The 14,469-nt window shown below is 33.5% G+C and overlaps 1 protein-coding gene across 1 annotated transcript; it reads right to left on the reverse strand.

Moving 5' to 3' along the window:
- Positions 1 to 1,658: 1,658 nt before the first annotated feature.
- LOC148180294 (SCAN domain-containing protein 3-like) lies at positions 1,659 to 3,606 on the reverse strand. Its single transcript, XM_088035651.1, has 2 exons — positions 3,307 to 3,606; positions 1,659 to 3,209 (listed from the first exon to the last, which is right to left on the reverse strand). The coding sequence occupies exons 1-2, from the start codon at positions 3,604 to 3,606 to the stop codon at positions 1,659 to 1,661; spliced, it is 1,851 nt and encodes a 616-aa protein (XP_087891777.1).
- Between the last annotated feature and the right edge of the window lie 10,863 nt (positions 3,607 to 14,469).

A 14,469-nucleotide genomic window follows, 5' to 3' on the forward strand; every position in this document is an offset into this window, starting at 1 on the left:
TGAAAAAATAGTAAAAAATTATTAGTGCTAGTAGACAAACAACGAAAAAGTAACAATAAAAATCAAGAAACAAAAATTTTAGAAGTACCTTGCAAATGAAAATACAAAAAATTACAAAGAATATTAATCTCAAGGGCAAAAACAAAAATAAAATAAAACAAGAAAAAGGAAGAACATGGAAAAAATTTAAAAAGAAAATAATATTATTTAAATTAAATATTCATTTTTAATTACATCTGTCAAAACCAAACTACTATGTTTTCAGTCAGATCTTTAATTATTTTTTGAGTCCTGATTGGTTAACTTTACAACTTTTACAAGAAAAACTAAAAAAAAATTTTTTGCTTATTGTTAGACCTATTTCTGTATGCTATCTGATTCTCCAGGTAAAGAGTTAGTGCTTTACTTACAAAACACTCTGTATAACAGACGAAGTCTACAGTCATCTTTTCGAAGATTGGAGGCTAGTTACATAAAAATCGATATTTTTCCTAACGACTTCTAAGTAATAATCTATTCTCTATTTATTTAATTTTATTGTTAGTATACAAGGTGAACTCGATTAAAGTGCAAATATTTTAATTACAAAATTGGACACCGCTGAAGATAATAATTCTGCAAAAAAAATCAAAATTCGAATGGGGCATAACCCTTCCCGGATTACCCGTTACCTATTCAACGTTTATGGAATTGAATTTAACCACTGCTTCGCAAAGACTGCAAAAACCGTTCGAACAAAAAACGTTTACGCTCGCCCTTATCGTCCTTGTTTACGTAATTAATGGTTTTTAAAGCAGGGCACATTTCAAAATTTGAGTATAGCGAAAAATTAATTTGTTTGAAATAAATAGGGCCCTCAAAAAGGCCAATCTTTATTTCGTAAGGGTGTCTTTTTCCAACTGGCTTTGCGGACCAAACTGAAATTTTAAATAGAAACGAAATAATGAAAAAATTACCTGAAATTGTTACGAAAAATAACCAAATGTCATTCAGTAAATTCAGTTTCACCCGTACACCACACAATTTTTATAATTTAGGTTTATCACTACACTTTTGAAGAAACCACTGGCAAAGAATTAAAAATCTTACTCAAAATGATCCAAATTTAAACAATGTGGCACTGTAAAACCCACATTTTTCTACCACGATTATTGCTTAACTTAGAGGAACTCCGATAAAGGCATTTTTTGCCATTTGTTTATTAGCGTTAGAACTAGAGCCTTCAGAGGCGCTCACTTATTTCTGCAGAAAATTTTAATCATTTTTTTCTCGCAAACGGTAACGTTTTGAAACGCGAAGTTTGGTCATGTCAAATTGCGTTGTCTGATATTGGGGTTAAAATCTTTGCACTTTATTCGTGTTCACTCTGTACATATAAATGATAACAATAGTTTCTGTAAACTTTAGACAGATGAGCTCATAAAGTAAACAATAGAGATTTTTGACTTTTACAATTGACTTATGATTCAAAAATGTCACATTTAGTTATCCTTGAGAAACAAAAACAATGAAAACGTAGAGCTTGGTTTGAATTAAACGTTTGACAGTTACTGACTGTTTGAGATGACATTACATCATTTAGAGCAGTGTTTTTCAATCTGTGGGTCGCCGATTGAAAGAAAAAGGCAAGGTCTAACACTACAATATAAACACAATTTTTAGTGAGAAGAATGCGCTTGTTTATTTTTTAAAAATTTATCAAATCGTGGTACTATTTTCGAAACGTTAACAATTAAATCCTTTTCTAATTGCAGTCTATTTCTTTTTTTAGTTTTAATGTCTACCATGGCAGAAAATGTCAGTTCACACAAATATGAAGTGGCGAATGGCACTAATAATTTTAGAGCTTCCCTTGCCAGCTCTGGATATTCGTGTTTTCTTTTCATCCAAAATACGTCGACACTTTGCGAATAAAATTCCATTTTAAGCATGCTATCGGCAGCTAAATCTAGAAGGCATTCTTTCATATTTGTGGTGACATCAGCGAGATCTACTGATTTGTCCAAAAAAGGGTTTAAAATCCATCTTCGCCCATTGTCAGCTTCAGAGTGCAAGTCTGGAAAGTATGTCAAAAGTTTGTCTTGTAAATTATGCAAGCTCTGTATCATGCAAGGAATGTGAGCACTTATTACAAGACTTTGGTCTGATGCGTTTTCTTCAATAATCTTCTGAACACATGGAAAAGACTCAAATATATTGTTTTGCAAAGAGGATGACCACAAGCGAAGTTTTGCGTGAAATGCTTTGACTTTATCTTTGGCTGTTAAAATATTTTCTTCTCGACCTTGGAGGTTGTTGTTCAAACTATTAAGGTGGCTAAAAAGATCTGCCAAAAATGCTAATTTCAAGAGCCAAATAGGGTCACAAAAACGACTAGCATGTTCAGATTTTGTATCTTGTAAGAACATTAACAATTCAGCTCTCAGTTCTAGAACTCTTGTAAAAACCTTTCCTTTGGATAACCATCTGACCTCTGTATGATAAAGAAGATTTTGATGAAGCGAGCCCATATCTTCACAAACGATTCTGAATAGCCGGGTTTGCAAGGCTTTACCTTTGATAGAATTTACAATTTTTATTACCTCCTTGAGCACGTCATTTAAATCAGAAGGTACTACCTTAGCAGCTAGAGCCTGTCGATGAAGAAAACAGTGTGTCCAGGATATGTTTGGCATTATTGATTTTAATTTCGCAACGAGTCCGCTATTTTTGCCAGTCATAGCTTTCGCGCCATCGCTACAGATAGCGATACATTTTTTCCAGTCAATATCGTAGTCGCTAGTGCTTTGTAAAAACATATCGTACAAACACTGGCCAGAAGTGTTGGCAGGAAGTGCTTTGCAAAATAAGATTTCTTCCATGATACTCTCGTCTGCTTCAAAGCGCACAAATACTACAAACTGAGCACAATCTGAAACATCTGTAGATTCATCAAACTGCAAAGCAAAATGTTGGCTGTTCTTTAATTTTTCGACTACTTGTTCTTGAATATCATTGACCATATCGTTTATTCTGCGTGAAATAGTATTATCAGAAAGTGGTATGTTTTTTAACTTGTTTGCCTCCTGCTTACTGACCATAATTTCAACCATATCTAGTGCTGCTGGCAAAATAAGATTTTCGGCAATTGTATGTGGTTTCCCTGCTTTAGCAACTCGATAAGCGACTTTGTAGCTAGCTAATAATGCTGACTCATTGACACCGGATGCCTGAAAATATACCAAACAATATAAAAGTGAATAGCCTTGACTTGAGCTTATGGCTTAACAACACTTTGTGGAGACTAGGAAAACACTATTTTAATACCTGAATCATAGTATTTTGCTGCTGACTAAGAGCTTTCAACTTTCGTTCGAAGAAATCCAACGGCTTATCAGCTTCTTTTTTATGCTTGGTTGTGAGATGCCGCATAAGCTTTGACGGTTTCATACTCTCACGTGATAAAACATCACCGCAAATTACACATTGAGGTTTATTATTTATGACTGTGAACCCGTATTTCAAATAGCTGTCATCGTAATGTCTTTTTTTTTTCGGGTTTGATTCACCACCACCGGTATTGACACTCGTATCAGATAGTGCAGGCCTTTTAAGAAACTTATCCATATTAGAAAAAACAAAAGAATAACGCACGTACGCGCTTAACTGAGTGAGACAGTTGAAACAAAAGAAATATGCGGGCAGCGGCGCGTCCTGTCGCCGCAACAACAATACGGTGTGGCAACGTCGCAGTGGTACGCACGGGACGCCGCGCCGCGTACGTGTACTTGCGGGGGATTCCCAACAGAAATTATCACTTAAAGGCGAGTTCACATTCTTAAAGCTGATACATATGAAATCAATTTGCGCATGCGTCCCCATCAGAATGAGCTGCAGTTAAAACTACACGCTTCGCGCTCGAGGCATGCAAAATCATTAACGTAGTCTTTTAATTAAATTTTATAATTTCTTTCTCTTTCTATGGAACAAGGGGGTCGCAAGAATTTTTCAATCTGTAAAGGGGTCGCGAAATCAAAAAGATTGAAAAACACTGATTTAGAGGATTGGGGGAAAGTTTTCTGTTAATACAAGCATTCAATAGATATTTACATCAAATTTAGTTATTCTTCAAATTGGTTTTAACCAACGTTGGAAGGTCGGAGACAAAGATAATGGCCAAAAAACTCTACTATCATTATGTATTTACCAATATAATATATACAGGGTCCGGCAACACTTGTGTCCACCCCCAAAATCGTCTTTAATTTTAACGAGAAAATTTTGAAAATTTGCATACGCTCACAGTTGACAAAGCTCTAGAGGCTAACGCAAAAATTTGTTTTTTATCACTCATAGTTTTGGCGTCGCGACGCCTTAAAAATCTAATTTTTAGGTAATTGTGAGGTTTTGTGATATCAACCCCTAATTTAATTTTTTTTCAATATAAACGTGTTAAAAATATCTCAGTTGTTATTTTAAATTTTATGCAAATTGTCTTCAAAATTTGAGAAAAAAATGCTGTTTTATCAAGTTAGTTTCCAATTTCATTACGTCAAAATTGGGAACTACGTTTACACCGGTCTGTCAACATCTTGTGTCACAAATGACATCTATCCTTTGGCTCGCTTTAGATTGTAACAAAAGTCTTACTTGATGAAATTGTTGCTTTATCAATGTTAATTAATGATTTCTGGTGTCCATAAAGTGCAACATGCCCGTGTTAATCAAAATTAACTTTTATAAAAGTGAATGAAGTGACTTGTGAAATTTTGGTGTAAACGTAGTTTGCCGCTGCGCTGTCATAATTTTGAAAACTAACTTGATAAAGCAGCGTTTTTTTCGCAAATTTTAAACACAATTTGCATTAGATTTAAAATAAAAACTCAGATATATGAATCACAGTTATGTTGAAAAAAAATTGAATTCGCGAATATTTCCGCAAAAACTCAAAAATTGCTAAAAATTATACTTCTTAGGCGTCGCGACGCCAAGCAAACCGTGATAAAAAATAAATTTTTGCGTCAGCTTCTAGAGCTTTGTCAACTATAAGCGTACCCAAATTTTCAAAATTGTAATTTTACAATTAAAGACGATTTTGGGGGTGGACACAAGTGTTGCCGGACCCTGTACATACATAGAGGTACCATCTGAAGAAAACTCTATTTTCCTACAACCCCATGAAAGTGGCATTTTCCACACGGTTGAATAACCCCGAAAGTTGATGATTGCGTACATTCATTTACGAAAGTAAAAGTCACTAGTGTGATATGAATACAGGGTCCGGCAACACTTGTGTCCACCCCCAAAATCGTCTTTAATTTTAAAGATTAAATTTTGAAAATTTGCATACGCTCAAAGTTGACAAAGTTCTAAAAGCTGACGCAAAAATTTGTTTTTTATCACTGATAGTTTTGGCGTCGCGACGCCTTAAAAATGTAATTTTTGGTTAATTGTTAAGGTTTGTGATATTAACCCCTAATTTAATTTTTTTTCAATATAAATGTGTTAAAAATATCTTAGTTGTCATTTTAGATTCAATGCAAATTGTCTTCAAAATTTGAGAAAAAAATGCTGTTTTATCAAGTTAGTTTCCAATTTCATTACGTCAAAATTGGGAACTACGTTTACACCCATCTGTCAGCATCTTGTGTCACAAATGACATCTTATCCTTTGGCTCGCTGTAGATTGTAACAAAAGTCTTAATTGGTGAAATTGTCGCTTTGTCGATGTTAATTAACGATTTCTGGTGCTCATAAAGTGCAACATGCCCGTGTAAATCAAAATTAACCTTTATAAGAGTGAATAAAGTGACTTGTGAAATTTTGGTGTGAACGTAGTTTGCCGCTGCGCTGTCAGAATTTTGAAAACCAACTTGATAAAACAGCGTTTTTTTCGCAAATTTTAAACACAATTTGCATTAGATTTAAAATAAAAACTCAGATATTTGTACCACAATTATGTTGGAAAAAAATTGAATTCGCAAATATTTCCGCAAAAACTCAAAAATCGCTAAAAATTATATTTCTTAGACGTCGCGACGCCAACCAAACCGTGATAAAAAACAAATTTTTGCGTCAGCTTCTAGAGCTTTCTCAACTATAAGCGTAAGCAAATTTTCAAAATTGTAACTTTAAAATTAAAGACGATTTTGGGGGTGGACACAAGTGTTGCCGGACCCTGTATATTCGCACAGATCTGTCAAAATTGTCTTGTTAGAAACGACTTAACCAATTCATTTTTACCATTCTGCATGTTGTTTTACAGTGAATCGTCTAGATATTTGAGACAATAATTCAAGAGTAACATTTGTATTTCAAAATAACTATCAATTTTGACAGGTCTGCACAGATATATTCAAATCACACTAGTGTCTTTTACTTTCGTAAATGGATGTACGAAATCATCAACTTTCGGAGTCATTTAACCGTGATGTGGAAAATGCCACTTTCATATGGGATTGTAGGAAAATAAGTTTCCTATAGATGTATATTAGATAATTGGTAAATACATAATGATAGTGGAGTTATTTGACCATTATCTCTGTCTCCGACCTTCGAACATCGGGTTCAAACCAATTTGAGGAATAACTTAATTTGATTTTTTCTGTAATAAGATGGTACAATATTTATTATTATTAATTGTAAGTGTAGACAATGATGTAGGTATAATTGAGTAAATATAATTACATATTGGTGTGGCAACCTATGTTTCGTATTTTGAGTCTCTTAAGTCCGTAGCTTGGCGCTTGACGCCAACCTCACTTTTGCCATTATCAAGATTCTCATCGTTTGAGTTTTCACATTTTCAACAAGTTAGTTGTCAATGTAGGTTCCCTTTAAAAAAAAGAAAACAGTTGAAAGTTTTCAACGCCTCCTCAGCCCAGGATTTTATTTGAACGCACGATATGTATCTATTATTTGTACTCACGTTAATGATAAATCATTATTTGCTTATTTAATTTATAAAATTTCGACTTACTGATTACTTAATTTGGGGTAATTAATTTTACAACTAATTTAAAAAATTGTTTTCAAGACTAGTCATTTTAGCCGTCACTCTACAACCTAACCTGTTTGTTTGAAAACTGAGAACAAAGCAGTAACGTGAGTTATTTGGACGTATTGGCAGAATTTTATGTTGTCTACACTATCTAGTAATTTATTGCACTTTGACATCATGCTCTATAATAACTAATCATGGCATCATTTGATACTGAAGTAATAAGATGCGTCTCATTAATTTCTCATTTTGGTTTGTGTATCAAGTTGAATGCATTCATTTATTAAATCAAAGTTCTACAAATTACCCGAAAGTTATTTTTTTGTTAAGTTGTAGGTACACGTGTAGAAATCCTAATCACTCAACGTTGTTGCCTAATAAGATTTATTAATTAATAAAAAAATACTTATAAATTTGTAAATTTCAAACAAGAAATCGCTTTTGCGATGAGCTTTTCGCGAGAAAACTGTACATGATTTTGATACTGCTATTCTCTTTTAAATTCCGTTTTAAAGGGCATATAATCATTTTTATCGACATTTCGGCTTGAATTAAGACGACACTGCAGTATTTATGATAGAAGTACTCTTTGATAGCAATGTCAAATGAATGTGAAACGTCAAATGGCTGTCAAATTCCTGTACAGTCACCGCGATTTAATTAGTTTACCCGCCAACACTATTTTATTAGTAATGTGAACATTATTTCACTGCGAAACAATAGCATACTTCAATATGAAGTGTTGTAGATCATAATAAGAACATTTTGTTATACTTGAAGAAAACAGGAGTTTTATTTTTATTAATCTTTTTTGATTAACTGTTAACAAAGATGTGTCTTTTTAAAGGAACAAAGATTACGAATGGTTTGACGTTTCTAGTTACACCTCATTCACCTATGTTATTACCACAAATTGATTTACGTAACTGGTATAAGGAATGTAAAAGGAAACCTGTATACGAAAAAATAACAAAGATTTCCAAATGATTCTCTCCTCGAATCGATGAAATGCAGTCAAGCACACATTCTTTTGTAACACAAACCATTCGAAAACAATAACTTTATTAAAATTCAGAGTAATAAAAATAAAACTAACAAAAGTGGAAACTATTTTCTTGTTGATTTGTTGAATTGTTCCGTTTTTCCTGAGAACAAAACTGAGACTGTAAAGTTTCCCGTTTTGATCTGTAAATAAGAAAAGTTTTGTCATAAAGGGGCGGAAGTTTATGAATATTTAATAAAGAAACATACAGAATATTTTGTTGTTTGAAAATATTTTTTATACACACAATTGAAAACTTGATAGAAATAATGTAAAGATTACTCCCGCGCAAGGTGAAGTATCGTTTTTATAAATGAATCTCCTGAAATACCTACCTTCTACGTTCTTAACACCGGCATCAAGATGTTTTTGGTGCTGTGTTCAACATTTAAATTGGTACTTAAGTAGTTAGCAATTGCAGTTACAATTAAAGAAAACGTTCTTTAGTATCGGATTCTGCTTTGTTAAACTGTATCCGACGAAGTTTACACAATTTGCATTTTAATTTCACTTCTTTTTGTTTGATTGTTGTAATCCTTATTTGGATTTTTTGCTGAAAACTTGATATTTAGTATTCATTTTTTTTTTAAATAAAAATTTGAAATTGCTTATTAAAAAACAGTTTGATTTTTATTTACTATTTATAATTTTATTGGCAACACAAATATAGAATAATAAACAGGGTGCCGCATTAATTTTTTTTTAATAAATTAAAATTAAATTAATTAAAAAAACGTCATTTAAAAGTTCCTTAAAATTACCTTAAAAGAACCATTGGAAATATCTAGTTTATTTGTAAAATAAACTCATGTTTTGAAGCTTATTTTACGCAGAATTCCACGTTGAATGCAAATTTGTGCTCAAAATTCCCGAATGTCTACAAATGACTGAGATATAGCAAATTATGAAGAAAATAAAAATAAATTGAAAACAAAATTTTTCGCCGGCCGATTACAAATTGATAACGAATATGCATTCTTCTCGTGTGAGATATTTTAATTATTAGGGTTAAAACATATTAAAAGAAGTAATAACACTACTACCCTTACTACATTACTCCCTACATTACTTTCGTATTGTTTAACAGGTGATGAACACAATCAATAAATTATTTAACACTGTTATTTACTAATTAGAATTTTCGTCTGCTTGATTCAAACTTTATTAGGAACTTTAGAGAGTAAACGTCTGAACGGTGACATAGAAAATTTTCACTTTCAGTATTGTCACGAAAATAAGACACATCAAAGCATTTAAAAAAACAATTGAGCTTCAATCAGTACGGGTCGTCTTGTCTATGATTTTATTCAAAAATTGAATTATAGTCTCAAAACTTGTGTTTTTTATAAATAAATATACAAACAAATACTTGTAGCTAAAATTGCATGCAGTTGATATTGTAACGGAAAACTTTGATATTGGAATTTTTACAGACCATCGGCTTAAGCTCAAGTCAAATTGACGTCTTTCAGTTTTAAAACACGTATGAATCCTTTGGCTTTGTTGGTAAGCGTGTGCTTTAAAAACATTGCAGGATTATTCAAGATTGTTCTCGCTATGTCATTAACACTTGTATGTACGTGCAGTGAGTTCTTCAATAGAGTTAAAAACAGTCACGTTTGCAATTGTTTTATACGGTTTTATACAAAAAAATCAAATACAAAAATTAGGTTTTAGTGGTCTAAAAAACAGAAATGATAATATAATGTTGGGACGGAATACTTTTAGTAAATTCGTTTTTTGCATTTTCAATACATTTTTAAATGTTATTATGAATATTTCATAAAACTTTTTTTTTTTGTTATTATTTACCATTAGGAATACAAATTACAGATCAATAAATTGCTCTATAAGTTTGGTGGAGGCGCCGGGTAAATTAATATAAGTATTAAAGTGCAGTTCATTGCTATCAGTCCACTCGTGTAAATTTTTGAAAATTCTTGAGTGTAAATCAGGCTTTCAATTCCTTAGGGAAAAAAATAGGGGAAAACTGAAGTAGCGATTTTTGAGGTTAACACGTTGTCAAAGTTGAGTGGATTAATCAATTACTAATTAAAAATTTGTTGCAAAAGAATGATTTTAATAGAGATTTAACAAACTTTGGCAATGCTTCTACGCATGCCACAGTCAAGGTCAAACGCTTTTGCTGCCAATTGTTACCGATAAAAATCACTGGGCTGCTGCCAACTTAACTTTTTAATGAGTGGACCGATAGCTCTGGTAGAGACAAACAAAGTTTACATATTATAAAGATAAAAACGCTTGTCTAATTTATAACGCAAATTTGACACTATAGTAGAAATCGTCATTTAGCATCAAATACAGGTGTCCCTGAACTCTAGCACTTCCTTTTAATAGGGAATTCTTCATCAAAAGCGTCGTATCGCACAATGTTTAGGGTCTTACAGTTTTTCAACTCAAATTTTGATAGAAAATTTTTCATTAAAAGGAACTTTGTTCTGAATCACTCTGTATAAAGGTTTTTTTAACGAGTTTTGTGGAGATCATGCATAGGAATTTCTGCCGATTGCTACATAATTAACCGTTGAATGTTGCTAAAAACTTACCATTTGATGTATTTTGAACTCTACTTTGCGAATCCAGGCTTTAAAGCCGTCGGTCTATAGCAGAAATCGTCATGTAGCTTAAACAAGTGATTTTTCGACTATAATTTTATTTATGTCCTGCATATTCTGCCGATTTCCTCGTAATTGACAGTTGGATGTTGCTGAAAACTTACAGCCTTCAGAATTTTCTTGTTGGCTGCATAAATTTACCAGCACATGCTGAGGCGGTCAGAACATAGTTGCATCAATTTACATTCATTGCGAATTTCCAGAAACTAGAAGAAGTTGTTGAAGAAAATATACCCAATGAAGTGGAGTTTGCAAAAATTAATTTCATAAGTTGATGCAAAATCAGTTTAGGCTCTCTAGATGCACTAGGCATTAAATTTTACAGTTTGATTGGGATGTGCACAAATGTGGAATTCTTACATTTTTTAAAAATATCGCTATATCTCTATACGCAAAACTATAATGAAATCTTTTTATGACAAAATTGATAAGCTACCATTTTCATGATCAAGTTTTTTGTTCTCGCTGACGAGATGTTTAAAAACAATGTAAAAAAATGTGTAACTTTTTTAGCAGCACACCGATTTACAAATGAGCAATTTTAGACATGCAGGATTTCTAAGGGGTAAGTTAGATACTTGTAGGGGGTAAATGCCAATTTTGATTAATAAATGGCTATCCTAGTTCTAGTATTCATAGACATGCCGCAGGAATTGCAGGAGCTTAAAAAATCAGCATTTAAAATTTTTTAAATTTGCCGCCTACAAAAGTTCTTTTGCACGAAAAATAGCCTTTAGTAATTTTGTATTATTGAAAAAGCTTATACATATAATAAAGAAGTGCTGTTGTTTGAAAGTTTAGACCCACGTCGCAACAATATATTGAAAGTCTTAACTAAAGGTGAACGCCATTATAGAAGGTCCGGCAACAGTTGTGGTCTAAACCACTAAACCACCCTTAATAATTTTAATGAAAAAAAAATGCACATTTGCGTACGCTTACAGTTAACGAAAGTCTAGAATCTTACTAAAAAAATTGTTGTTTTCATCGACAGTTTGGCATCACGACGCGACGATTAGAAATTGTAATGTTTAGCAATTAGCAAATTTTTAGCGAATTTTTGAGATAACTGTTAATTTAAATTATTTGCAATATAATTATAAAAATTAATAATCGTGTTTAAAATTTGAGAAAAAACCCGCTTTTATCAAGTTAGTTTTGAAACTACGTTTACAGTAAAATGTTACAAGTCACTTAACTCAGTTTTATGAAGATTAATTTTGATTAAAGTGGTCGTGTTTCATGTTTTGTTTACTAGAAACTGTTAATTAACACCGTAAAAGAAACAGAGACGCCAGGTAAGACTTTTGTTGCAGTTTTGAAACGAATCTGACGGATAGATGACATTTTGACACAAGTTATTGACAGTTTGGTGTATTGTGACTTCTTGAATTTGAAAACTAACTTGGTATAATAAAACAGTATTTTTTACTCAAATTATGAAACAAAAACTGAGAGGTATTTTTAACATAGTTAGGTATATTAAAACAAATTTGATTTAAAGATTGCCTTCACAAAAAGCCGAAAATCGTCAAAAATTATATTTCTTAGGCATCGCGACACCAAACTATAAATTTTTGCTTAAGCTTCTAGAGTACATTTACGAAATTTAAACAAACATATAAAAGTTATTGCTGTTGGTGACAACAATCCTAAATGTGATAGTCCGAAATCTATACAGGGTCCGACAACACTTATGTCCACCCCCAAAATCGTCTTTGATTTTAAAGATACAATTTTGAAAATTTGCATACGCTCATAGTTGACAAAGCTCTAAATGCCGACGCAAAAATTAAAATTTAATCGCTTATAGTTTTGGCGTCGCGAGGTCTTAATAATGTATTTTTCAGGTAATTGTGAGGATTTGTGAAATCAACCCCTATTTTTTTTTCAATATAAATGTGTTAAAAATATCTCAGTTGTCATTTTAGATTTAATGTAAATTGTGTGAGACCATTACTGATCTCGATGTCGTTGATTATCGCAAATTAATTAACAGGTACTAGCTACGGCCAATCAAAACTACTAATCGACTCACCAGACATCTGAACCGCCCTATCGGTACATTTAGTCAGGACCAGACCCACCAGAATTGGGCCCACATTGATTGACTCGAAACAAAAGATAACAACACCTGTTTATCTGTAATTATGGATAGGAAAGAAAGGTACACTCACCAGGGGTGTTCCACCCCCTTGCCCCAGGCGATGCTAGGCTCGAACTGTTGCCATCTGTCAACCCTCTGGAGATGACCTCCTGGTTAACGACGTAATCGCTGAAAGGTGTATAGTTCGGGGATATACAGCCCGCGGCATCAACTCACGAAGTGTGTGAGAGTTCCAGCCACCAAGGTGATGGGGCACATCCCCATCACACCCATGTACTAAGCGGCGTCCCGGCGACAGGACACGGAGACCCCTCCAACACGTCCGCCGTACATTCTCGTCAGTTGCATTGTGTGCCCACGAGAACCCTTCCGGATTCTCCATTACATGAGCTAAAGTCTGCCTCACCTGGACCTCCCCCCCCCTCAAGGGGAGACCCAGTGCTCAAGAATTACATCTAGATGTCTGCCAAGGGTTTTATAGCATAGTGAATTATACTCGCTCTGCCATTCCAACTTACACGAGTATGCCAGGGGCCAAAGCCCCTGAAGGAAAGGGTTAACACTGAGGAATACACTTGCTCAAAACGACGTAGAGCAACAACTCCGTAGTGGGCCAGTGCGACCCTGACGGGTACGACACAGACGCCCAAGCGCACGTAATCACGACTACCAGCATACTAAAGATATTTCCCTCAAATAAGTTAAAGGGAACCAATCAGTCAAGGTCAAGTAAAACATATGTTAGCGGGGAGGTTTATTCACATTAATGTTGTTACCTTCGTCTCAATTTTTGACGTCTTACAATTGTATTCAAAATTTGAGGAAAAAATGCTGTTTTATCAAGTTAGTTTCTAATTTTATTACATAAAAATTGGGAACTACACTTGCGTGCAAATGTATCGGGCCACTTAAAAAATTTAATTTCAAATGATTATGATTCAAAAACGACTTATTAGAATTTAGGAAAAATGGTACCATTTGAAAGATTATACTTTCTTATATAAGAATTTCTTATTCATACCATCGTGCACTTATTATTTAATAAGTTTTCTGGATTTTTAGTAAAACTTAAACAAAAAGCAAACATGCAGCATTTAAGTACAATTGATTAACCAAAGAATTTTTTATTTTTAATAACGACTGCTGCCACCATTAGCCCTAATAACCTCTTCCATACGGTTTTTTTCTTGAGGGAGACGGTTCACTCTTCTTCGATGGCAACTTTTAAACCATACAGTGACTGTGCCGCAGGATTTCTGGCTCAAAACCCATTTTTTAAATGATCCCATATGTGTTCAATCGGATTCATACTGGAACTCCGTGCCGGCCACTCCAGAACCAGAATTTCATTCCTATCAAAGTATTGTCTAACCATTACTCCTGTGTGTTATGTTGCATTGTTGTGCATATCCAGGAAACTGTCTCCGACAAATAAGCATAAGGCATTACAGGTTCTTGCAGAATATCCACTATGTATCTCTGGAGTGTTAAACCCCTTTTGCGTTTCAAGAACCAGTCACAAAAGCATGATCTGTTTTTCCTTCACTTAAAAACCGCTCTAGATCATGCATGAAGCGCCACCATCTGTTCGTTTATGCAGCATTGTGCAAATCGCTCCCCCCAGATGTTCTGTACACTTTTACTCTTCTGTTATTTTCGTGTAAGCACAGTTTGGTTCCATCTAACAACATAACTTTACTTCATT

This window comes from Gnatocerus cornutus, chromosome 1 (genome assembly GCF_029298725.1).
Source record: "Gnatocerus cornutus isolate USDA-ARS CGAHR chromosome 1, icGnaCorn1.1, whole genome shotgun sequence".
Classification (NCBI taxonomy): Eukaryota; Metazoa; Arthropoda; class Insecta; order Coleoptera; family Tenebrionidae; genus Gnatocerus; species Gnatocerus cornutus.

Excerpts from the sequence above, each read along its gene's own strand:
- LOC148180294 (XM_088035651.1), bottom strand. The coding sequence starts at position 3,606 with ATGGATAAGTTTCTTAAAAGGCCTGCACTATCTGATACGAGTGTCAAT. Across the intron at positions 3,210-3,306 it reads AGCAAAATACTATGATTCAG|GCATCCGGTGTCAATGAGTC; the intron begins GTATTAAAATAG and ends GTATATTTTCAG.